This window comes from Helicoverpa zea, chromosome 15, assembly GCF_022581195.2.
Source record: "Helicoverpa zea isolate HzStark_Cry1AcR chromosome 15, ilHelZeax1.1, whole genome shotgun sequence".
Lineage (NCBI taxonomy): Eukaryota > Metazoa > Arthropoda > Insecta > Lepidoptera > Noctuidae > Helicoverpa > Helicoverpa zea.
The window spans coordinates 7,698,996-7,724,623 of record NC_061466.1 but is presented as its reverse complement, the minus strand read 5'-3'; the positions used below and the strand labels follow the sequence as shown (position 1 = coordinate 7,724,623).

At 38.8% G+C, this 25,628-nt stretch overlaps 6 protein-coding genes across 6 annotated transcripts; 1 reads left to right on the top strand and 5 right to left on the bottom strand.

Annotated features, from left to right (window-relative positions):
• Positions 1 to 454: 454 nt before the first annotated feature.
• Positions 455 to 3,433, bottom strand: LOC124637115 (protein prenyltransferase alpha subunit repeat-containing protein 1). The gene is made up of 3 exons (XM_047173457.1): positions 3,235 to 3,433; positions 2,756 to 3,147; positions 455 to 1,850 (listed from the first exon to the last, which is right to left on the bottom strand). Exons 1-3 carry the CDS (start codon positions 3,306 to 3,308, stop codon positions 952 to 954), a joined length of 1,365 nt encoding a protein of 454 aa, XP_047029413.1. The 5' UTR covers positions 3,309 to 3,433; the 3' UTR covers positions 455 to 951.
• Positions 3,434 to 5,927: 2,494 nt separating this feature from the next.
• On the bottom strand, positions 5,928 to 9,068 carry LOC124637156 (15-hydroxyprostaglandin dehydrogenase [NAD(+)]-like). The gene is made up of 5 exons (XM_047173510.1): positions 8,931 to 9,068; positions 7,530 to 7,766; positions 7,073 to 7,246; positions 6,493 to 6,647; positions 5,928 to 6,105 (listed from the first exon to the last, which is right to left on the bottom strand). Exons 1-5 carry the CDS (start codon positions 9,027 to 9,029, stop codon positions 5,955 to 5,957), a joined length of 816 nt encoding a protein of 271 aa, XP_047029466.1. The 5' UTR covers positions 9,030 to 9,068; the 3' UTR covers positions 5,928 to 5,954.
• A 3,818-nt stretch (positions 9,069 to 12,886) lies between these two features.
• Positions 12,887 to 16,327, bottom strand: LOC124637217 (15-hydroxyprostaglandin dehydrogenase [NAD(+)]-like). Its single transcript, XM_047173579.1, has 6 exons — positions 16,299 to 16,327; positions 15,345 to 15,456; positions 14,834 to 15,067; positions 14,534 to 14,707; positions 13,418 to 13,578; positions 12,887 to 13,101 (listed from the first exon to the last, which is right to left on the bottom strand). The coding sequence occupies exons 1-6, from the start codon at positions 16,325 to 16,327 to the stop codon at positions 12,948 to 12,950; spliced, it is 864 nt and encodes a 287-aa protein (XP_047029535.1). The 3' UTR covers positions 12,887 to 12,947.
• A 669-nt stretch (positions 16,328 to 16,996) lies between these two features.
• Positions 16,997 to 19,304, bottom strand: LOC124637155 (15-hydroxyprostaglandin dehydrogenase [NAD(+)]-like). The gene is made up of 5 exons (XM_047173509.1): positions 19,176 to 19,304; positions 18,316 to 18,552; positions 17,975 to 18,148; positions 17,512 to 17,672; positions 16,997 to 17,199 (listed from the first exon to the last, which is right to left on the bottom strand). The coding sequence occupies exons 1-5, from the start codon at positions 19,272 to 19,274 to the stop codon at positions 17,049 to 17,051; spliced, it is 822 nt and encodes a 273-aa protein (XP_047029465.1). The 5' UTR covers positions 19,275 to 19,304; the 3' UTR covers positions 16,997 to 17,048.
• A 1,121-nt stretch (positions 19,305 to 20,425) lies between these two features.
• LOC124636921 (15-hydroxyprostaglandin dehydrogenase [NAD(+)]-like) lies at positions 20,426 to 24,208 on the bottom strand. The gene is made up of 5 exons (XM_047173195.1): positions 23,945 to 24,208; positions 21,475 to 21,711; positions 21,189 to 21,362; positions 20,886 to 21,046; positions 20,426 to 20,729 (listed from the first exon to the last, which is right to left on the bottom strand). The coding sequence occupies exons 1-5, from the start codon at positions 24,041 to 24,043 to the stop codon at positions 20,576 to 20,578; spliced, it is 825 nt and encodes a 274-aa protein (XP_047029151.1). The 5' UTR covers positions 24,044 to 24,208; the 3' UTR covers positions 20,426 to 20,575.
• A 496-nt stretch (positions 24,209 to 24,704) lies between these two features.
• Positions 24,705 to 25,495, top strand: LOC124636903 (protein kish-A). The gene is made up of 3 exons (XM_047173173.1): positions 24,705 to 24,799; positions 24,884 to 24,993; positions 25,310 to 25,495. The coding sequence occupies exons 1-3, from the start codon at positions 24,797 to 24,799 to the stop codon at positions 25,413 to 25,415; spliced, it is 219 nt and encodes a 72-aa protein (XP_047029129.1). The 5' UTR covers positions 24,705 to 24,796; the 3' UTR covers positions 25,416 to 25,495.
• The last annotated feature ends 133 nt before the right edge of the window (positions 25,496 to 25,628 follow it).

Here is a 25,628-nt window from a genome sequence, read left to right as displayed (position 1 = left end):
TTCTTTAATTTGCTTGATGTAGCTATATCTTGGACGACCCCTTCCTCTCTTTCCTTCGACCTTCCCTTCCTTTTAATTATAAACCATTAAAATTAAATTTCAACTTTATTGCCATATCTTTAAGTTACATTACTACTAGTCACCTTAAAACCGTCGTAACGACAAAGGGCCCCCGACCTAATCCTGCCCTTTTATTTACATTTCAACTGCAGTGTATAATAAGTTTGTATGTTAGTTGTTCTAAACAACATCACATACGACAAGATATTAAAGGTCTCTGCACACAGCGGGCGTGGCGCGGCGGGACGGAACGGCGACGCGACACTGAGCAGTTGTAATGTACTAGATATTGCGGAGGCCGCCACACAGAGCCGTCCCGCTCGACGCGACGAGACGCGACGATCTAGTACATTGTGTCACGTCACCGTCCCGTCCCGCCGCACCGCGCCCGCTGTGTGCAGAGACCTTAAAAAGAGATCTACATATCTTCGAGCGCACCATAGCGTCTCCTAGCAACCAGTCATCATACTACCCTAAGGAAATAGTATATCGAATTTATTGTAATTGATTAAAAATACTACTCTTCTACAATACTAGCTTTGAATAAATACCCGAAAATGCAATTATTTTAAATTACATTTATTGTGATATTATAAAAATGTAGTCATTTCTACTATACTCAGGCTGTTAACAACTTGAGACAGTTTTCATACAAACATTTTGGTAAAACAACTTGTTAATTCATTTTGGATTATATTTCAAATAATATTTAAATATATAAACATACTTACTATCCTATGTGGTAACTGACTAGATTGTTCTATGATAAAAGTGATTTTAATGCTAAAATTGTTTAATCATTACTTGCTCATATGCAATGAATAAACAAGTAACTACTGCAGTCATGTATTGTTACCAGCCAGAGTACATTGATACAGGTAAATATTTTATTTAAAAGTACTTATCAAGTCCCTCAACATACTTCAGGTAGTCTTCATGCCTACCCGCATATTTGTCTGAATCTCTTCGCCTATCTTTTATCAACTCTTTCTCATGCTTTACTAAGACTTTGAATAGCTCACAGTTATACACCCAGCCAACTTCTAGCTGTTCAACCTTACTATGATGCTCCTTCAATTCAGCATTATCACAATTTATACAGGTATCTCTGCGTTCAATCTCCTCAGGTGATAAAGTCCTCTTAACAAGTTTTCCATTCTTCCTCTCTATTCCTAAATACTCATACATAGTCTCTAAGATCTCGTGTACTACAAACCGCCGGTGATACCAGAGAGTCTCATGATATTTATAGTATTTCAGTAGCTCATCATTTGACACTAGTTCATAGAACAGGATTTCAAATTTTTGACATGTGTTGGATGTATTTTTGCATATGCAAGTACCGGGACCGTGACCTAACACTAAGGCAATAAGGTCATCATCTTCAATTGTTTTCTTGAACGTCTTGTTGGGCGTCACACTTGCATCATTACGTAAATGAGCCTCAACAACCTTTTGCAAATTCTCTCGTAAGTCAACTTGTATCATTTTTTCAAATACTGTCCACCTTTCGTCTACTTCGTAAAGCTTTTTTACGCAGAACTGGCGGTAGTGAAAGCAACTGTGATCGGACACATGTTTTGAGGTCCAATCCTTGATAAATTGGTATTCAGTAAAGGAGAAGAGGGCGGAATTGAAACCGAATTGCAATTTCCAGCAAATATTGTGTAGCCACCTGCGATGGTCCCAGCAGTGATAATTATTCTGGCATTTGTCCGCAGCCATGTTGCACACATCAAGCTCTTCAACTAGTACAGAATCTATCAACTGGTAAGGTTGCTGCACATCCCCTGAAAACGTAAATGATGATGATGAAATAACTATTTGAAAGAAAACAACATACCTCTTAAATAATTTGTTTCTTAGCATTATAAAGAAAACAAAATCAGAACAAGTTATTTTATCCACTGTGAATTCCTATACTGATATTGCATCTAAACCAGTGGTTCTTAACCGGTGGTCCGTGGAGGCATTCCAAGTGGTCCGGGAAGGTTTGCTTCGTTACGTTGACTATCCATCTTACTTGTCCAAAAAGTTATGGTTGGGCTACATTTTACGTAATTACTTAAAAAGTAATTAAAATTTCCCACTCGCTTCGCTCGCGTATTCAGGAACTATGTGCCCACGTTTTTACATTTGTCAACAAACAAAAGTTAAGTACATTTGGGCTGCATTTTACGTAATTTTGGTTCTGAATCTTAAAAAAGAATTAAAATTTCCCGCTCCCTTATTAGAAACTAAATTTGAATATGTCAACAAACAAAAATGTTACAACAAACAAACTTAACAAAAGTTAAGTATGTTTAAGTCCGAAAAAAATTACGTGCGAGCTTCGGTCGCGCATTTGTACCTACATGGGCATGTGTATGTCTTTCTTAGCATTTACTTACCTACAAAAGCATACAGTACTTGCGTTTTGTAAATGCTAAACATTGTGTTGTTATAAAGTGTGCATGTATTCTTTATCAAAGAACCCTCAAATTAGGCAAACCAACGAGGTGGTCCCAGGCATGACAAACTTTTGGTAAAGTGGTCCCTCATGACTAAAAGGTTAAGAACCACTGATCTAAACTAATGTTATACTTGCTTATTTTTTATTTTTAACACTCTATAAATATACATATAAATCAGACTTGTGTATGCCAAGCCAGCTATCAGGATCTTCTTAAAATCTCTTACTACAAATAATACATACCTTTCAGGAAATCTTGTAAGATCCACCGTCTATAAGCAAAAGCATCGTTACATTTAGGCTTCCTGGATAAGACCAACCTTGCGAATTGTAATTCTGACGACCATTCCAAGTAATTCTTCCCCAACATCTCACGCCTCTTGTTCCAAAGAGTACTTATATCAGGATTCAACAGTATTGTTGTATTCAACAAATGCGCTATCCGTTTGAAGTTAAGATTAGATATTCTGCTGAGTCTTCGCTTTGGATTAGTGAGGAAATCCACGATCAGTTCATTGTAGCAGTACATGTATACATGCTTCACACACCAAGACTCCAATCCCACAGATGTATTAACATACAGCACAGGCGATTTGTTCTTATTTGATTCCAAAGGAACAATGTCGAACTCAGTCCTGAAAACACACACAACGTTAGCACGCAAGCTCATTACAACAAATACAGTTGAAATTATGCCAAATCGAATATATGTAAATATTTACAATCCAGGATTTGCAAGAACATGATTCAACTCTTTTATTATTTTCTCCGCCAGCCCGTTGTTGTGGTCGTCCATGATTAAGAAACCGCAGACTGTTGAATGTTATTAATGAATTGATACAAGACGCTTTAAAGTATAATTTGTTCAGATGAGAATTGAAAACAAGTCCGCAAAACCACGTATTGTACAGCATTTGGATTGTAAACGTCAATGTCAAACTGAAGCTGACATTCCGTGACATTCATTTAGGAGTTCAAACCGTGTCAAAAACTTTTTTTTATAGATTTGATCAAAAAAAAAAATCGAAAAAAAAGTTCAAGGTTGCACCTTGCACACTTTTTTATTTTATAAAATAGTTATCATTATCATCCGAATTAAGAACCCCCTCTTTTTTGGGAAGTCAGTAAAACAGAGTTTTATACATTTTTAATTATTAAGTTAAGTATTAACAGCACCATACAGTGGCGGATTTACCAATAGGCCAAGTAGGCCAGTGCCTAGGGCGGCGGATTTAGAGGGGCGGCAAATTTAGCAAATTTTTATTTTTTATCAGATTTTTTTAAATAATTATACGTGTACACAATCCATATTGTCTGTCACCATTAACTGATTGTTAAGATGTTATATTTCAATAGAAATTGTTTGTATTATTTTTAAACTGTTAAGTGTAAAAAAAAATATTTAACAAAAACAATGTTTACTGACCACTGATTATTTTGTCTGTGTTCATATAGTGAAGGTATTTTTAAGTCATGCCTTTCCCCACCTTATGATTATTACATGCTGCTGTTTTTGACCCCCGACGCAAAAAGAGGGGTGTTATAAGTTTGACGTGTCTGTCTGTCTGTGGTATTACAGCAACCGTACGAATGAACCGATTTCAATTTAGTTTTTTTTTTGTATTACAGGTGTTTTACGGGCGAGTGTTCTTAGACATGTCTGATGAAAATCGATTGAGCCGTTTAAAACTTACAGAGGTTTTACGCTTTAAAGTCGGGGGCTTTAAAGCGTAAAACCTCCGTTTTGTTTTGCCTGTCGAATAAACTTGTTAGGCAGTATTGTAGCGTGGGGGGGGGGGTCAGATGGCAAATGCCCCGGGACGCACGATTTAGGGGGCGGCAAAATTAAACCATATTTTTTACTTAAAATAGATAATTCAGAATTTCAGAAAAAGCCGCCCGCTTTGGTCATATCCTGTCAATTTTCGGGTTCACCCTTTGCATCCCCAAAAAAATTCGCGCTCGCTGCGCTCGCGGCTCCATGTCCTGAATTTATCGTTCTTTAATTGTTGAGGCACTCAATTCCGAAAAAAAATTTTTTCGCGCATGTCCCTTATGGCTTTTAGTTCAGTTTGGCTTTTTATGATATGTTTACTTCATAATAACTCTAAGGAAAAAATCGCGCTCCCTTCGCTCGCGGCTTCTTATACACTTGCACTTAATTTCTGTGCATATCTTACTTTTTGACTTTGCTTTGTTAATTTACAGTGGTTTTAATTTATTTCGTGTCCTTAGGCCTTAGACTACAATATTTTCGCGCTCGCTTCACTCGCGCTCCTTATACATATATGGAATGTGTCTTCTACGTTCACTATCAATATCTTTTACTAAATTTAAACATTGTTATAGTACATTATATTGGTAATTATTATACTAACATTTAAGTTCGTTAGTTTGGGTTACTCATAAACTTTTCTAAGCACTTTGATATACATATTAATCACAATATTTCAATACATAGGGGCCACTTAGGTAATGAATGCACAAGGGCTACACAAGCTTAAGCTACATAAGAGACGCCTTTGGCTCCAATTATTTTTTCAAACCATAACCTATAAAAATTTCGCGCTCGCTTCGCTCGCGCCTATTTACATTTACTTATTTCCTCTATCATCGCGCCAGCGAGCGCACTAAAATATAAATCAAAATCTGTTCAGTTTACCTATCGGTTGTAGTGGTATTGTTAATGATAATTGTTAACCTGAAAACCAGATTCCCACAACCTTTTAAGGGCTGCATGTGCCAATACATAATTGTACCCAAAACTTGGTGGCGCCAAAATTGCCTCCTGCCCCGGGTGGAGGATAGCCACGCTACGCCACTGTTGTTAGGTCAACATTAAACTCTTCAGTGCATAGCGGGTTGCAAAAATAATCTAGCAACTGACAGAAATATCATTAAGTTTACAATCATACTAATAACGGGATTAAACTAACGTATTGAATTTCAAAAGTCAGTAGGGGCGGCAAAAATTGAATGGCCTACTAGCGGCAAATTTGCAAATCCGCCACTGGCACCATGTCTTTTATTTTGTCAATTTTATACCTATAAAAATATATTATTGATACTTTCTTTATTTTCCCTATTCCTGAGATCCCTCTTTTGTTCATATACACAATTCTTGAATTCTTGATTTTTAAAGTGAGCCTAGGTATTGTCTACATGTGTAAAGGCGGGTTAAAACAAAAAGCCTCTTATTGGTGAGTTGTATGTAGTAAACGCAATTAACGGTTCAATGTATGTAGTTGCAGGTATATGTTATGCTATTTGCTTATCTAGCTAGGATGTTCCCCTCTACTGCGATTGTGTTCAACTTTTTTCTGTCTTTTCAGTATTGCATTCGCAAGAAAAGACGGGTATGAAGCATTGCTTTGTAATAGGCAGAATAAAACATGGGTAAAGAAATAAAAGTTAATAAAGTTTAATATTTTATTTTACATTATTAAGAAGCCAATAATTTCTCGAAACTATCAAAAGCGCTATCAATACTAGCTGTTATGTCGCGAGCTGGTTTGTCATCCATGGTCACCCAAGTCGTGGCGGGTGCGCCAACTTTGTACATGTGGACAACCGCCGCCACTGCCGATTCCGTTCTGAAGTTAAACAAAATAACATTAACCTCATTATACACTCTTTATAATATTCACTTTTTATAATAGTTTGCTCTATAAAATACACGTTACACGGCTAAAATATATGTAAATACGTTGCAATATTACGCTGGTAGGTATTCAAATAGGTAAGCCATAGGCAACATCTTGCTTGAAATAAGCACGGGTGGGAAAAAACTATTTGACTAAATATATTATCATAATTTTTATAAATGAAAATGATTAATGCTCAATCTTTCTCCGTGGGAGAGGAGGCCTGTGCCCAGCAGTGGGACGACAAAAAGGCTGAAACAGTAACAGTACCTACTTTTATAAAAAATAATGTTACTTTAGTATTAGATAAGGTAATAATTTTGAGATATCACTCACTTCTGGCATACATAGTCGTCTAAAACAGCTTCCAAAGTTTTTCCGAGTTTTGGATCATATGACCTCTGCGCCAAATTATGCAGCAAAGGAGTATCTGTAGCTCCTGGGCACATCGTTAACACTCTGACGCCGGTGTTGTCGAAAAATGAACCCATCTAGAAACAGAAAGAGGAAAAGCTCAGAACTCTGTGGTGGATTTATCGTAGTGGACACTTAAGTACCTACTTCCCTTATTTTCTCCCATAGGGGAGCATATTTCTTACTTTACTCCCGTATGTACTCTCCTTTTACTTGCTTATGCAATTCCCTTACATGCTCCCTAAATACTGCCTTAAGTACACCGCTTATACAATACTCCTTTATGTCCTCCCCTTATGTACCTCCCTTATTTACTCCCCTTTCTTTGTGACCAAGTAGGTACTCCATTATTTACAATGGGAGAGCATTGTGTAGGTACTCCCCATAAGTAGAATCCTTCGCTTGTTCGGAATTCAAAATCAGCATTCGCAGCAAACAACAACTTTGCTCACTTGTGAATAACTATTTTCTTTCTATTCTAGGTATTATTTATTACACTCACCGCTATGCATTGGCCAAAGTGCAGTACAGCCATTTTCGAAGCACAGTACATAGGCAAAGCCGGGTTTTTGGTTATAGAAGCTATAGAAGAAATGTTGATTATTGTTCCACCGGCACCACCTTCGTCTTTGCGCATATGCTTGATGCCTTTCAGTGTGAAAGAGATAAGTCCTTGCTGGAAGTAAATAATGCCATAGTATTAACAAAACTTCGGTAGCCGATAATGTGTCAACATCTTTTGCTTGAGAGCAGTTGCCTCGAGGTAAGCCAGGAATCGTCAACCAGGTTTAAATTACGGTCATTCAGATGTACTCTACCTTCATTGGTGTAGCTGTTCAAAAACTGAGAATAGCTTTTAAGGGAATTTCAGAAGTGGATCTGCTAAGCCTCTAATATCCTTCACGTCCAATCACACGAAAATTTATGAATATGTAGGGAAGAAGTAAAACTGAAAGTACCCAATTAACGTCACAAGCGGTTCTCCACGTGTTGGGCGCATCAACCATGATGCCGGCGTTGTTGATGATGACGTCGATCTGCTTGAGCTGCGCGAGCGCCGCGGCGAAGGCGGCAGCTATGTCCTCCTCCTTGCTCACGTCGCAGCTGATGAACACCGCCTTGTCGGGGTGACTCTTGTTCAGCCGCTCAGCCGTAGCCTTGCCAACCTCCACCGCGATGTCTAGTATAGCCACTTTCTGCAATAAATATGAACAGTACGGATACAGTTTTTTCTGAATATTCATCGAATCAGCTCAACAATACTTCCTACTTTTATATTTTTAAAGATCCGTTACGAGGCGAGGTCTGCTGAAGATGCATCATGAGGCTGTCTCTGGAGTCCTCTCTTATTTCCAAAAGGCATCATGTAGTATGTGGGTATGTACTACCCAAACGTGATCACGACGTGATCACTAGGTGCTACCAGACTTATCCCTAATGATTACCTAATAATTGCACCTGCATTCTGGCTAATTTACGTCAATTATTCGAATAAAATGTCATGTAACCATGACGATGTAATTCATGTTAGGTAAATAATGATGACTACAATAAAAAACTGATAATAATCGATTATGTTATGCCACACGCGTATTTGTAATATTATCATGTTTTGTTACCAGTGCAGTAGTACCTACCTACTTGAGTCGAAAAATTATGGAAACTTCTGAACTTTTCCCATACAATAACCGCTTGACCTTTCGGTTTTGGGCCCTTCTATGGACTCCTCCTTCGTATTTACCCTACATACAAAGCTGTTCTTACTCATTGGGCATGCTACAGGGTTCTTTATAATTTCAAAAACCCTTATTTCTAGGCATGGGCGTAATTTCACAATTTTAGTTGAGGTAGCTAAACTTTCCGGAGAGTCTAAGCCTCAGACCCTCCGGAAAGTTAAGAAAGAAAAACTTAGAATCTAAGATGTGGAATACCAGGAGTTTACCTGCAAAAATGGGTCGAAATAGTGTTTTTTAAGCAATTTACCAAGATTTTTTGACAATACTTCATATTTTGTTTACCTACATTTTGGGATGGCAAAGAACTGTCATAGAATCTTTTGGGGTGGCAACTGCCACCTCTTGCCACCCCCCATTATGCCTATGTTTCTAGGATAGACGTGGTGGGAACGATTGTATGGTCATCGCCAACGTCTATGGTAGGTATAGCAGATGGAATATCTGCATTAAAGGCTTTAGGTAAACCATGATGTTTAAAAAAATTGTTCGCTTTAAAAGTCTGTTTAACCTATTTGTGACAACAGCATTAATGTTTTTCTCTTCATTTATTGTTGATCAGATACCCAGTATTATTTAGATAAAAAGATAAACAGAAAAAGGAAGTGGTATGTAAATAGTAAATACCTTTGCTCCATGGTTGAGAAAAGCTTGAGCATATTCAGCTCCTAGACCAGAAGCTCCGCCGGTGATCAAAAATGTTTTGTCTTTCGGGTCCCACTGCATCTTGTCTACGATACTACTTTGTTAATAACTAACTTCATTTGCAATATCTTGCTCTTATATGAAAGGAGCTTGCATTATCTATTAAGATATAATCGATAAATGAGAATGATTTTATGTAATTACTAGATAAGTAAATAATAAAGGTATGAAAAAGGTCGTGAGTTATCTCTGGGTGAAAGTCGTTTCAACAGGTATCAACAAAAATAAAATAATATTATCACTGGCTTCCTTGCATATTGGCGTCTGTTGATATACCAAAAGCATTTGATAGGCCTACAATACATGCAAAAACACTGCGAAAGAATCCTCATGTTCTAGCTCTAGTTGTTTGTTTGTTTGTTATAAACACACCCTTACAGTAGATAAAGTATAAAAAAGACAGCGTATCTTCGGATTAGTTCTTGTTTTTATCTGGGGGAAAACCCGATGATCATCTGGACTAGATACTATATCTGTTTATCTAGGTTTATATTGGACACCTGGTAGCTAACCTGACTTGTTATGACCACGCCCACGTTAACGCTGGGTATTTCGTTAATCAAACATTTTATAGTGGAAGGTTTTGACGGGAAATCACCAAATTTCGCTATTCTGTGGGTGCAGCGTGAGGAAAATTCAGACTCCTTCTGACTAAAACAAACTATGTTCCTTCATAAGCCCTTGATGTTCCAGAGCCGTGGTAACTCTTTCGAACAATCCCGCAGCCCACCACGAATAGGTACCTTACTCAAAATTTTGTTTCAGTGGAATGCATTTTTTTTTTGTATGTTAAGGGCTGCTTGTACATCAACCGTGCGAAGGACGATCCCGGTAGTGATGAGCTCAATCTAATAGCGAGGTATTAGAGAGCAGATTTTTTTCTGAAAATAGGTTTTCCAGCCAATTTTCAAGAATACTTTTCATCTTTACCTAGTTAATAAATGGTAGAAGTTAAAGAGTGTGTGATAGAAGTTAAGTATGAATGTGGAAATATGGAGAGGCATTGGTAGACCGGGGAAAACATTGATTGATTGCCTGAAAGAAGGCACGATTAAGAAGGAAGTGGATGTTGGTATGACGTCTGACAGAGAGAAATGGAAGAAAAGCACATATCGGAGGTCGGTGCAGACCTCAAATGACTTGGGAACAGAGAAAAAAAAAAGAAGAAGAAGAGGTGACTGGTGTTAACATATATAAGGAAAAATTTTATTGAGGTTGAACAAATTGCTTCATAAGATATTAAAAAAAAAAAAACAAAAGTAAGTTCTTCTTGTTTTGGGTCTGGGTCGATATAGAATAGATGCAGAGCATACGAGTTTACAGATAGATTAAAATAACAGATTCTTTAAACAGTTACTACAGAAAATAATGATATCAGGTCAGGTGGGGTACAATTAAAACGAGTAATATGGGGAAAAGTAATTTATTTACTAAAAGGACAACATTTAATAATTGTTTAATACCTACGCGTTGTTTTTTACAAAGCAAAATTCGGCAGTTAGAATATAATTTACGCTCCGTACAATAATTTCTCGAAACCATCGAAAGCACTGCTAACATTTGGAGTTAGGTATATCTTGCACTGGTCTGTCATTACCTATAGGGCAAAGTTTTACATAAATCAATAATGTAATAGAGGTATAGGTAGGTACAATGAAACAACAATTAAAGCGGAAATTAATTTATTATACCTACGTAGGTACCTAAGTACTAGGTACCAATGCGAACTTTTTGTACCGGACAATACTGACAGACAAGACACACTTTCAAAATTCAATGCAATAGCCCCGGATATTAAATTAATTGATAAGGACTCTCTTTGTCTCCTTGGTTCCCCAATATATGAAAATTCATTTTCGAATTTTATTCAGGACAAAATACAAAATTTCAATCATATTTCGGAAAGGCTGCTCCAAATTAACATGCACTCAGCCATTACAATCATTAGATATTGTTGTTTTGGCCCAAAATTAACATACTATTTGCGCGCTTCCACTCTATGGAAGCACACAAACCTTTTGGAACAACTTGACAAAATTATCAGACACACATTATCATCAATTTTAAATGTGGCCCTAGACGACCGAGCCTGGGTTCAGGCTACTCTTCCCATTCGCATGGGAGGGCTTGGCGTCCGCAAAATTTCTAGTATAAGTTTACCGGCCTTTATATCCTCCGTCCGTGGTACTGAGAAATTGACCAGGAAAATTCTCCCTTCCACACTGGTCAATTGCGAGGTACCATGCCTGGCTGAGGCTGTAGAGGCTTGGAAAATCACCTGCCCGAATATTGATCTACCCGTCAACCCATCCTCTCAGAGACAGTGGGATGAGCCGCTCTGCAGAGCTACACGGAATAATCTGATTAATACGTCAATTTCTTCTGCAGAGCGAGCGCGCCTTCTGGCTGTGGGCGAATGGGAGTCGGGTTTATGACTTCTGGCACTTCCGTCGTCAAACATAGGCACCTTGTTTGACGACACCACTTTCCGGCTAGCTATTTGCTTGCGATTGGGTGCTCCGTGTTGCTCTCCTCACCGCTGCCCATGTGGTGAAGCTGTCAGCAGCCTTGGACACCACGGCTTGTCATGTAGCCGCAGCGCCGGCCGTTTTGCACGGCATGCGAATATCAATGACATAATCCGTCGCGCTCTTGTTGCCGTCGGCGTTCCAGCCATATTAGAACCCAATGGTCTGGCACGCGACGATGGCAAGAGACCAGACGGTATGTCGTTGTTCCCGTGGAAGATGGGTAGGTCTTTAGTATGGGACGCGACCTGTGTCGATACTCTTGCACCATCTCACCTTCCTAGCTCGGCGCGATGTGCTGGTTCCGCTGCTGCGGCTGCAGAGGACCTCAAACGGCGCAAATATAGTACCCTGGTGGGTAACTATACCTTTGAGCCGTTTGGGGTTGAAACCCTCGGGCCGTGGGGTCCAAGTGCTCATCTCCTATATAAGGATATCGCTAAGCGACTTGCTGACACTTCAGGTGACCCAAGGGCTGGTTTTTATTTTGGCCAAAAAGTAAGCATTGCCATCCAACGTGGCAATGCTGCCAGCCTCTTGGGTACACTCCCGGTGGGCAGCGATGTGGAGGAGTTTTTTGATGCAATTTTTTAAATATTTTTATTTATAGTAAGTGTATATATTAGGTAATAAGTTAGTTGTATGTTGTATATATATTTATTATTAAGTTATTGTAAAAAGTTCACTCGTCCAAAGTGACGGTGAGGTGAACAGGGACGTTACGCATCGGATCAATACTGGATGGATGAAGTGGCGACAGGTAACTAGCGCTATTTGTGACCCGCGGATGCCCCTCAAACTGAAGGGCAAAATTTACAAATCCGTCATTAGACCTGTCGTCCTGTATGGATCGGAGTGTTGGGCATTGAAAAAGAGGGACGAGAAGAGAGTGCATGTAACAGAAATGAGAATGCTGAGATGGATGTGTGGTGTTACAAGAATGGATAAAGTGAGGAATGATTACATTAGAGGAAGTCTGAAAGTAGCGCCAGTTACAGAAAAGATGAGAAGTAGAAGATTGTCGTGGTATGGACATGTAATGAGGAGGGATGATACGCATGCAACAAAGTGTGTGCTAAGTATGAATGTAGATGGATGGAGAGGAAGAGGAAGACCTAAGAAAAGATGGATGGATTGCCTGAAAGATGATATGAATAGGAAGGGAGTGAGTGTCAGTATGACGAGTGACAGGGGAAAATGGAAGAAAATGACATATTGCGCCGACCCCAAGTAATATTTGGGAACAGGGCAGGAGAAAGAAAGAAGTTATTGTAAAAAGTTATTTGTAAATAAAAATATTTAGGTAGTACTAGGTAAGTAAGTACTATATTCCTGTGAGGATATCTTATCTTATAGCAATTCAACAGTTTTGTAAAAACGTGTTTTTTACAAAATTCGACAGTTTTTTTTTTTACGGAGCAAACAATAATTTCTCGAAACCTTCAAAAGCACTGTTAACTTTTGGAGATATGTCTTGCACTGGTTTGTTGTCTATGGACAGCCAAATGGAGCCTGGCGTGCCAGAGTTGAACATGTCAACCATTGCCTTGACTCCTGACTCCACCCTGAAATTAAAATAAATTAAAATTAGTGCGATGCCTAAGCTGTGTCATTATTTACAAAACTTATATTTTTTCTATTAGCTCTAGGTCGCGTTATTTTTCACGCTGCGCTAACGGCTAGGGTACAACGATGTTTACATAAAATTTATTCAAACAACTCTCAACACGCTCATCATCATCCTCCTGCCCTTATCCCTACCCTTTTATTTTGAGTCGACGCAGCATGTTTTCTTCTTCCATACTCTTCTCTCTGCCGTCATCTCACAAGTAACATTATTTCCAGGCCCTCTTTGATAAGAGCTCCGGGAGAATAACTTACTTCTGAAATGTCACTCCATCATTTTCAACTTTTGCAGCTATGAATTCTCCAAGTTTACGATCGTATGACCTTGCTCCTAAATTTTGCATCAAAGGAGTGTCGGTGCCTCCCAGACACATCGTCAGAACCCTGACACCTGTGTTTCCGTAGAAAGGTTTCTCCTGCAAATAATATTTTTTCAAAGTATAATGCTACGTTCACACGCGCGCCGCGCAACCCGGCGGGCTGCCTGGCGGGCTGCGCGGCGTGCAGCCCGTCGCGGGCAGGCGGATATTCAAGCTGTTCACACGCGCGCCGTCGTGTCAGTCAGTGCAAGAATGGCGAGCCGCGAGGATCTCGGTGTTGTTGCTGTCATAGCCTTTGGCTTAACTTATTTTTATTGGAAAAAGAATCAAAATGATGAACGGCGTTAACCATTCCGCCATGTTGTAATCTCCGATCGTAGCGACTTTCTTAGAACGTTTAATCGTCACGAAAGCGCAGGAGAGACTGACTGCCCGCGCGCGTGTAAACAGTCGCCGGGCGCCCGCACATTCATCCTTTGAACTTTGCCAAAAAACCGACACTCGCCCGGTTCGCGGCATTCACGGGCACGGGCGCGTTCACGGGCTCGGGCGTACCGTTTACACGCTCGTGAACGTGACTGTGCCCGTTGAATGTCGACTTGAACGCGCGCGTGTAAACGTACCATAAGGCGTACACTCAGAGAGAGACATTTAATGGTTACTTAAGCCGTTCCTTAGTGGAGAATTTCTATGAGAATTATTAAAGTCACTAAGGAGTGACTTAAATAATCATTAAATGTCTCTGAGTACGGGGGTTAGTAAGTAAAATACAAAGTTTTTTTTCGCATTTGTTGTACAAAGTGTAATCATTTAGGAATGTACTTTATAGGTCACTTGAGGTATAAAGGTCGATAGCAAAAATACGTACTTAGTACTTCTCCAGACTTGTCCATGTCTTGAACATGTCTGCCCCACGCATCTGTCATAAATCATAATCATGCCACAGTCGGATTTAGCTTATCTGTTACAACCTTTTTTATCGTCCCACTGCTGGGCACAGGCCTCCTCTCTCTCGGAGAAGGATTGAGCATTAATAGCTTATCTAACATACCGATATACATTGGCTGAAGTGTAACACAGCTATTTTCGAACCGTAGTAAATTGGTAAGGCTCCAGCTCTAGATATAGCGGCTATGGAAGCAATGTTGACTATAGTTCCACCAGCGCCACCTTCATCCTTTCTCATATGGTTGATTCCTTTTAATGAGAACGATACCACTCCTTGCTGAAATAAGTAAATATTTGTCGAGTTAATATGGTATCTGCAGAAGTGCAGACACATTCAGCTACTGGTTCATTCGCCACAAAATTTATTTTAAATGATAATAACGGATAGGAGGTAGTTAGTTACCCAATTAACATCACATGCGGTTCTCCACATGTTGGGCGCGTCGACCATGATGCCGGCGTTGTTGATGATGATGTCGATCTGCTTGAGCTGCGCGAGCGCCGCGGCGAAGGCGGCAGCTATGTCCTCCTCCTTGCTCACGTCGCAGCTGATGAACACCGCCTTGTCGGGGTGACTCTTGTTCAGCCGCTCAGCCGTCGCCCCAACCTCCACCGCAATGTCTAGTATAGCTACCCGCTGTAAATATTAAAAATTGTTCTCCACATATCGCGTAGTTACAGCATCGATAAGCCTATCTCATAGTTCCATCTACATAATTTTATAGAAACTTTAAGATAATCCATACGCTAGCCGTTCCCTCGCTGTCACTCAGGATTCTAATATTTGAAACACTCGATGCGCTAGTGTTCCAATTTTAAAATCATTCGCTCGCTCGATCATCAAAATTATGGCCGCGGCAAAAAAACAGCTGTATAACAAATATCGATTAAAAATAACGGTAAATTATAAATACCTTTGCTCCATGGTTGAGGAATGCAAGAGCATATCCAGCTCCTAGACCAGAAGCTCCGCAGGTAATCAAAAATGTTCTTCCTTTCGGGTCCCACTGAATCTTGTCAACAATACTGTTAATAACTAGCTTCGTATGGAATTTCTGTTCTTATATGCTTAAAAGCTTCCATTATCGAATGAGATATGATCAATAATTATATGTATCGATAAAACCTGACATTTATTCGTCAATATTATGTCAATAACAAGATAGGTAACGAAGTAAATAAGGGACATGACAGGCGGTCGTGGGTAGAGGCTTGACTCAAGCTACTGATCCTTTTGGAATGCACTGAGCGAAATAGCTGAAACAAAAATTATGAATAATATACAATGATATGATTTTTACACTACACTGCCCCAGTGGTACAATCGGCCAAACTTTACTTACAATTTTTACGACCTGCGTATTTCTTTCGAACTGATTGCCGTAATTTTTATTGATCCCTCTATCTATGTGAATGTTAAGGCTTAAGCCCGAAGTGTGGCTTAACCTAAGCACAACCGGCTACAGCTAGGTGTAGCGTTCATCATAGCAGCTTATTACTTATTCCTTACGAACTTCCTAATGTAAAATGTGTGAAGGGTGGGCGTTTTGGGGGCTGCCTTTTGTAGATTTCTGACGTTCGAAAAGTGCGCTTTTACAGCCTAATATGAATAAATGACTTTAGAATTTGATTTTGATTTTGTACTATCCAAAATTATGTATCCTGTTTGTGTGTTAGTAGGTAATGTACTCCGTTATGTACTGTCTTTCCTACTACCCCTATGAACAGCCTTACTCGTTAACGAATTATCCAAAGAACTTCCTTGTATATTTGATTTCGTACTCTTTATTATGTATTCCCTTATGTACTCTACTAAGTATTAATTTTAGGAATATCTCGCAGTATTTTCAAACCAAACATGCACTAACAGTGTCAAACAAATTGGTAAGCTCTTCATTTCAACTTCCTCAGAAATACCTACATAACGCATGAATCATAATTTTGCACGCCCGCACTATGACTAATTCACTTGGGTACTTAATTACCTAATTAATTAGATAACACATCAGAAAGGTAACTACAAAATCAGCAAATTCAGAATGACGGTGCAATATTTTATCATTGCTTATGTAATAGACAGGTACTGGATAAGGATTAGGTAAATACGCAAAAACAACTATTAAATAATCGAAAACAAATCATAAACATATTGTTTTGATAAATCCGTTATAAACCCGATTATATTATCATTATCTGTCATTTTTTGTGTAGGGGTGTGCTGAATGTTTTGTGCAATTAACAGCTATTTATCAGTTTCAAGAAAAAAACTAAAAAACAAAAAATTACAAAAACCCTTTCATTTGATGCACGGTGTAGACGCACCCTGAATGAAGCATCTGTTATGTTAGTATATACCCATCTGATCTGTATTTGACTTTCGAAACGAAAATTGCAATCACTTTATCTACCATGAAATCATGATGCACTATTTACCTAATGGCGAAGTCCTAGATTTTCAGTTCTTCATAAGGAAGAACATGACAAGATTTCAGTCTTGGACCTATATATTTTTACTTATATTTTTTGCCACAATCATACATATAGGTAAATAAACAATAATGCAAAATTATAGCTAGGGTAAAGTTTAATATTTCATTGATTAATTTAACATTCTTAATTTAGTTAAACAATGCTTTTTCAAAACTGTCAAAAGCGCTGTCAATAGTAGCCGTTATGTCGCGAGCTGGTTTGTCGTCCATGGTCAGCCAAGTCGTGGCGGGTGCGCCAACTTTGTACATGTGGAGAACCGCCGTCACTGCAGATTGTGTCCTGGAAATAAACAAAATAACATATAACTACAATTCCCTATTTCCTTATTTACTCTTAATTATAGATTTACTTAAGTAAATGCCCAATTTTATATTGATGTGCAACATTAACTCGTTTGTAGTTAAGCACCGTCTCATGCGAAAACTACATGTAGGTCACAAAAATTAGATCCCCAACCATAGCCGACCCCAACATATTTGGGAAAAGGCTCGGAAGATGGTCACAATAAATAAAATAATTATATGATGGTAAAATAATTATAATTTTCCTAAACCTGAACATTCATTTCTTCAATTAAGAGATATCACTTACTTTTGGCATATAGTTTCTTCTAATTCAAAGATGTCGGCCAAGCCCTTTCCGAGTTTTGGATCATATGCCCTCTGTTCCAAATTATGCAGCAACGGAGTATCTGTAGCTCCTGGGCACATCGTTAAAACTCTGACGCCGGTGTCGTCGAAAAAGGAACCCATCTAGAAATAAAAAATTGACGATATAGCAGAGGAAATACGTACGTCGGATACAAAAAAAATACCTGATTATTTTAAAGAAGACGTTAAGGTACTTTTGAAGCTACGCTTTGACTGACAGACATCTCGAATTCCAGACAGAGTTTGTTTGTTTAAACATAAACGCAGTAATAATCAAAGAAGATAAAATAAGACCACTAGCCTTAGTAGACCAGTCGTTAATCTTTGCACCATTTTCAAATCAGGAAGTACCTACGTAAGTTCTGTTGCAGTTATTGTTTTCCTCCCTTATTTACTATACTCACCGCTATGCATTGACCAAAGTGCAGTACAGCCATTTTGGAACCAAAGTAAATTGGTAACGCCGGGTTTTTAGATATAGCAGCTACTGAAGAAATATTGATTATTGTTCCACCGGCACCACCTTCGTCTTTGCGCATATGCTTGATGCCTTTCAAAGTGAAAGAGATAAGTCCTTGCTGGAAGTAAATAATGTCATTGTGATTAACATACCTTGAACATCATTTGCTCTTATGGGGAAGTAGATATTTCAGAATTGGTTGTGCTACTAATTCTAACGTTATGTAATGTGAATTTATGATTGTATAAGTGGTCAAGGTTTACAGAATAATAAAACTAAAAGTACCCAATTAACGTCACAAGCGGTTCTCCACATGTTGGGCGCGTCGACCATGATGCCGGCGTTGTTGATGATGACGTCGATCTGCTTGAGCTGCGCGAGCGCCGCGGCGAAGGCGGCAGCTATGTCCTCCTCCTTGCTCACGTCGCAGCTGATGAACACCGCCTTGTCGGGGTGACTCTTGTTCAGCCGCTCAGCCGTCGCCTTGCCAACCTCCACCGCGATGTCTAGTATAGCCACTTTCTGCAATAAACCGGAAAATTTCAGTTAAAGGGCAAAGGTTCTCTCTGATAAATTCCTCGAATCAGTTAGTTGTCTTCCTAATTGAGGATCTCAAAAAAAACCTAAAGTTAGGGCAAATTTTACAAACAGTCCATAGTTTTAGTCGGTTAATCGACCACTGTTTGTATGGTGTTGAAATCGTGCACATAGGTACTTCTTGTCCCATTTTGCACTGGCATTTGATTTTTTTGGGCCCACAAATGTCAAGAGATGTTAAGAATGATATTATTTCCACAAAATACATTTATAGGTATTTCAATAGATTTAAAAAATTTGAACTTGAGTTTCCTTATCATATAAAATTCCCAATTCTTGTTTTTTTGTATGGGAAAATTTAGTTTCTCTAAGTAATTATGGGAAATCCGTATTATGAGCCTCGTGTATACGGTGATTTAAAATAACGAATACTTGGAAAACACAGATATAAAGGGAGAGGGAGAAAGAATTTAACTTTTTCACAATAACACCATAAAATTTTCCTAATTTATTTTCGATGTCAGTGATAAGATACCAGTTATGTATTTTTTTCTTTGGGTTAATAAAAAGAACTACGAATTCTTAAACAGAAAATACCTAGTAAATACCTTTGCCCCATGGTCGAGAAAAGCTTGAGCATATTCAGCTCCTAGACCAGAAGCTCCACCGGTGATCAAAAAGGTTTTGTCTTTCGGGTCCCACTGCATCTTGTCTATGATACTACTTTTGTAATAACTAACTTCGTAGGGGATATCTTGCTCTTATATGTATGAAAAAAGCCTGCATTATCTACTGAGATATAACCGATAATGGCTACATGTGTCGTCGATAATACTTTGGACCCTGAATTGGCATAATAATTGATATCAAAATAACATGGAGAAACCGCTAGTCAGTCCGTCAGGGGAGTACTACCGTACCAACGTATCAAGATCAACAGGTAATCAGGGGCCCGATTCTCCTAATTTTACTTAAGCGTCATACGATTCACGTTCGACCCAATTCGACTGATATCCAATCCCGACTCGATTACGATTGAAGCGTATGTGGCATTCCGCTATTTTTTCTTTGAAATAAACGTTTTTATCCTTTTCTGTCATTCAATAATGAATAATTTTGTCTGCAAATGATTAACGATTGCAAAATGATTGTACAGCAAACTACCGTATAGACCAAAATCACCAAAATAGCAGACCAATCGCACACCAATCAAATGTCAATCGAATACGATTGGTCTTTTATTAGTAGCAGAATGCCGATATGGTTAAAACTGCTATTACGATCATATTGCGATTCGATTTCTATTCAATTTTGACATTATTAACTTAGGAGAATCGGGCCCCAGAAGCATTTTCCCACGGTTCCCCTCGACTCAAGGGAATAACCATTTCGACAGTCCTATCTACTTCGTTTCAATCTCATTAGCTCTATCTACTTACTACCTACCTAGGTATGAGATTTGTCTACTTATCGTTTTGTATTATAACTTTTGGGTATACTGCTTTGCAGGTTTTACCTTTGTACCATCTTAATTGTATCTTATCTCTATCTAATTAAGTTCTGGTAAACAGATTTTTTTACTTCCAGAAGTGTTTAGTATTTAGCTCTATGTACATCCCGAGATTTCCCTACTACACTACACACTATATTAGCTTTGACATTATTTCGAGGAGGCTAGTATTTTTTTGAGTCAAGTAGGTACTATTGAAAAGAAAAGTTCAGTCGGATAAAAAGATTACCTACAAAGGCAGAATGAAAAATGGGTAAAAAAGATACATAAATGGCATTACCTATAGGGCAAAGTTTTACATAAATCAATAATGTAATAGAGGTATAGGTAGGTACAATGAAACAACAATTAAAGCGGAAATTAATTTATTATACCTACGTTGGTACCTAAGTACTAGGTAAGTAAGTACTATATTCCTGTGAGGATATCTTATCTTATAGCAATTCAACAGTTTTGTAAAAACGTGTTCTTTACAAAATTCGACAGTTTAATTTTTTTTTACGGAGCAAACAATAATTTCTCGAAACCTTCGAAAGCACTGTTAACTTTTGGAGATATGTCTTGCACTGGTTTGTTGTCTATGGAAAGCCAAATGGAGCCTGGCGTACCAGTGTTGAACATGTCAACCATTGCCTTGACTCCTGATTCCACCCTGAAATTAAATTAAACGATTTTTTTGCGATTCATGTAGATTTAAAAAGTACCTATAAGTCTTCAAGTATCATTTAATTGTGAATACGCAGTTCAGGCGTGGCTAATGTAGGTACGCCAATTTTTTTTCCAAGTGAGCTATGGAAGAATAACTTACTTTTGAAACACCATTCCTTTAGCTTCAACTCTTGCAGCAAAGAAATCTCCAATTTTTCGATCGTATGCCCTTGCTGCCAAATTTTGCAACAACGGAGTGTCCGTGGGCCCCAGGCACATTATCAGAAATCGGACACCTGTGTTTTCGTAGAAAGGTTTCACCTGCACAATAACAAAAGCAGCATATTATTTTTATCAGTAGCTCTTTCTCAGTTGACATTTGTTCAGATATCTGGACGGGGTTAAGTACCTATCATAAATTATATTCTTTTCCAGAGTTTTAAATTGAGATCATCTAACTTACCGATATACATTGGGTGAAGTGTAGCACAGCTATTTTCGAACCGCTGTAAATCGGTAAAGCCGGGGTTCTAGATAAAGCGACTGTTGAAGCTATGTTGACTATAGTTCCACCAGCACCACCTTTATCCTTTCTCATATGCTCGATTCCTTTTAATGACATTGATACCAGTCCTTGCTGAAAATTAAAAACTAAATGTTAACTGGTATCTACAGACTTTGCTGACCTGGTTTCAAAAAGGAGTTTTTTTGAAAGGTTCAAATTTAGATATTTTCTGAGTTGTAGGTACATAGTTAACGTCTGAAGCAGTTCTCCACATGTTGGGCGCGTCGACCATGATGCCGGCGTTGTTGATGATGACATCGATCTGCTTGAGCTGCGCGAGCGCCGCGGCGAAGGCGGCAGCTATGTCCTCCTCCTTGCTCACGTCGCAGCTGATGAACACCGCCTTGTCGGGGTGACTCTTGTTCAGCCGCTCAGCCGTTGCCTTGCCAACCTCCACCGCGATGTCTAGTATAGCTACCCGCTGCAAATAATTAAAAATCCTCTTTCACAATTCAAGTATTGGTAAGCCTATGCCTGATCCCTATCGGGTCTTCCTTTTGTTTTTCCTAGCTTTTATTAAGGCTCCTACACACTTTGCCGCACAAAGGAGCCGCCGGCATGGCCTCCGGGGTGTGCCGGCAGGTTGCGCGGCTTATCAGCATCAGTTCCTTCACTAGCGTTCTATGTGTGTGACTGTCACAACCGGAATGATGCTTGACGGCTTCATACGGCTTGTATTGCCGGCGGCATCGCCGCTCGGCATGAACCCGGCGGCATTACCGCCGGCATGTGTGTCCAGCCTTTAGATAGTCAACACGCTTCGTAAATTTTGGTCATTTGGGTTCAAGACAGAACACCTGTTACAGATTAAAGCAGTAGAGATAGCCATCATAATATTCTAAGTATTAAGTCTCAGCATCAGTACACGTGAGTTTTAACGCCAAATACCTACCAATAACCTACCTAAATAAAAAGGCGTGACCAACATGACTTCACATTATTTTTACTGTGCCACAATGACGGTGCAAACAATATAGTTACGTCCTTGCGTATCTATATAAAATATTAAGGTACTTTGAGAAAATTGGTTTATGGAACTATCCGGTCCTAATCATCATTATACTTATCATCCTATAATTTATACCTATATATTACTAAAATAAGTTGTTCCATCAATATCGCAAACCGAGCTATCATTAACAGTTTGTTTATGTTTATAATTTCGCTGTAAAGCAATTCGAACTGATTAAATAATTAGCATCACGCGATGTTCATCATGCGATACCGATACTGCCAAGCCTTCACTGAAAATGCGTGGGCGCACCTTATCTCGCCTGACTTAAAGCACTGGAAAACATGATAATTTACTAGAGGCCTGATGATCACGAAACTCAAAGTCGCTCAAAGAACCATTGAGAAAGCTATGTTCGAAATTGCCATAGGTAAGCAATAAAAAAAAAATTGCTTAGCTAGATACCAATGTACTTAGGTGAAATACGTTATTTAGGTACTAAATACCCACGTCCCGTGGAATTTGCTTTCCGTGCCCGGATAATGCCTATGTCACACAGGTTTAGTGTAAGCTACTCTAACAGTTAAATATTTTTTACTAGCTTCTGCCAGCGGTTCCACCCGCATCCCGTGGGAACCTCTGCACGAACCCGGATAAAAAGTAGCCTATAGCCTTCCTCGATAAATGGGCTATCTTTTTTTTTTTTAACGACGTCAAAAATCATCAAATGACCCCTTTCGCTGTGGGTTAGCAGCGGAGAGGGAGTGTCAGACTCTTACTGACTAAAAACCGTCGTGTTCCGTCATGGGCCTTTTATGTACCAGGGCCGCGGTATCTCTTTCGAACAACCCGCAGCCCCGGTAGGCCTTGGCCCTGCTGGGCCCCGCTGGGGTTGCTAACATCTCTTTGAGGAGCGCGTGGAACAACGCGCGCCGTCGACACGGGTCTGTCGTCTAAGTAGACAGAGGGGCGATGAGCCACCCGAACTCACCGCCCACAGACCCACGCCTACGGTGATAAATGGGCTATCTAACACCGAAAGAATTGTTCAAATCGGACCAGTAGTTCCTGAGATTAGCGCGTTCAAACAAACAAACAAACAAACTCTTCAGCTTTATAATATTAGTATAGAAAATCGGTTCTGTGAAAAACGGACAGAAAAAATAAACAAGCAAAAGAATAATCCTCTTTATACCTAATGTTTATATAGAAGAATATTCGATAATCTATACATACACATAAATATAAATATATCCCCCCCTGGGAGAAGCTTAGACCCTGGAAAAGGACTTACAAAAGATAGTTTTTGTCACCACCCGGCTATTGAACGCGGGTGAAACCACGGTCGAAAGCTAGTTAGGAATAATCCCTAGTTTATCTTTTACGTCAATGCGTATAAAACATCAATCACAGAGGATGGAAAGATAGAAATCAATGTATTTATTTATTTACATATTTATTTCAGACAAATTGAACCTATTAAGTAATAGATGTATTTATATGTTTCGCTTTAGTGTTCTCGCGATATCCCAAAACGGAGGAGATTCTCAATTCACATGTTCGGTTATTTTTTTTATTTGGGTGCCGCCGTTCCTTTCGACAGAACGCCTCTAGAAAGAGCTAGTAAAAATAGCTACATACGTTCATAGGTACCTACATCTACCTACCTGCCTGTTATGGCATGGTATGAATAAGTAAATACCTTTGCTCCATTATATAGAAAAGCCTCTGCGTACGCGGCTCCCATACCGGACGCTCCGCCGGTAATTAAAAATGTCTTGTCGTTTGCGTTCCACTGCATCTTCCTAAAAACTTTTAAAGCACTATCAATCTCGATATAACACCACAGGAGTGTCCTATCTCTCAATATTTATAGTAAACAAAATATCTCGGTATCTCAGAATTTGTGCTATCTATTCTATAAGCACGCGCTTTAACTAAGAACTGATACGAGTGCCGCATTTTATGTTTTAATAAGTTTTTATAGTCTTTACGTGATGTTTTCACCGGTGCTCCTAGGTTCAATGTTCAAGGTTAAACTTGGTTCGACTTTGATCAAATACGTAGGCAATCATAATCACAGTCATGCCGAGTACCAAGTTGCTATATCTCTATAATATAATGGAGAATCCTCTTTCTACTGGCCTGAGTTCTATAGGTTGTGATAAGTACCGTAAAGAGAGCCTTCAATTTTGAAATAGAAGCCTGAATGAGACTTTCTATCATTAATTACGAGACCTCCAGAGCTGGACATGGTTTTTGATAGTTCATATTTGGCTAAATAAAATAAAATGCGGGAGAGACCCACTGACCGAAGTAACTATTATTTCGATTTATTAGACTTATTATTTCTTTGATGTCTATTATATAAAAGTGTTACTGAACGAAATCGCTGAGTTGTCACGGACATGTCATGTGTCACGCACTGCTGTCAGTCGCTTTTTTGTCAAGTCAATGAAATTGTCAACAAAGCAAATACCGATTTTAATAATAATAAATATAAAAAACTACTTAATAGTGTGTGAATAACGGTATTTAGTAGCATATTGTTAAAATGGTATGGCACTTTCACCTAAAACATATCGTATATACAATAAAGGGAGGTTAAGATTCCACTAATCATGTCTCATCGTTGTTTCAGAGTGCTATATTCAATTTCCAAAGCTTATTGTCCGTGATACTGCTGCTCATTTGTACTTGTGCATACTTGAGATCATTCTTTCCAAGTATAATGGACCGAAATAAGACAGGGTTTGTATTATTGTGACTTTTTAATCTCATACACAAGAGACTTTTTAGTAGTTTACTTCATAATTTTGTCCACTTAACTTCGTAGGTTGTATGTTAATATCGATGGAAATGGAAACCCACACCTATCTAGTACGTAAAGTAAAAAAAACAGCCTTTTAGGTACATTACAGAGTGACAGCGATGAGGACCAATTTTTGATATGGTTTCTTAGTTATACAAATCTAAATTATTGGAAATTATTACTTCCACGTGTTCCACTTTTTTCAGTTACCTATTTTACTAGATAGGTATATGTTCAATGATTTTCTAATTTCAGATTACTCGGAACATTTTGGAAGTGTGCAAGAATTGGTGAAAGAAAATCTCCATATGTGGCTGTATGCTGCATTGTGATGGCATTCAGTATACTATTCCTGACATAAAATCCACATTATAAGTTGCATTTTTATAAACAGTACATTTAATCCACATATTTTTATAAACTGTAAATATTTTAAACATTTGTACTTCTTTTATTTACCAAACCTTTATCTTGGGATAAAAGGCATCCACAGCCGATTTCGGCCACGGCGGCTATTCTCATTTAAGGAGATCAGCCAGCTGTGCAGGACATAATAGCATAGTGCACAAGCATT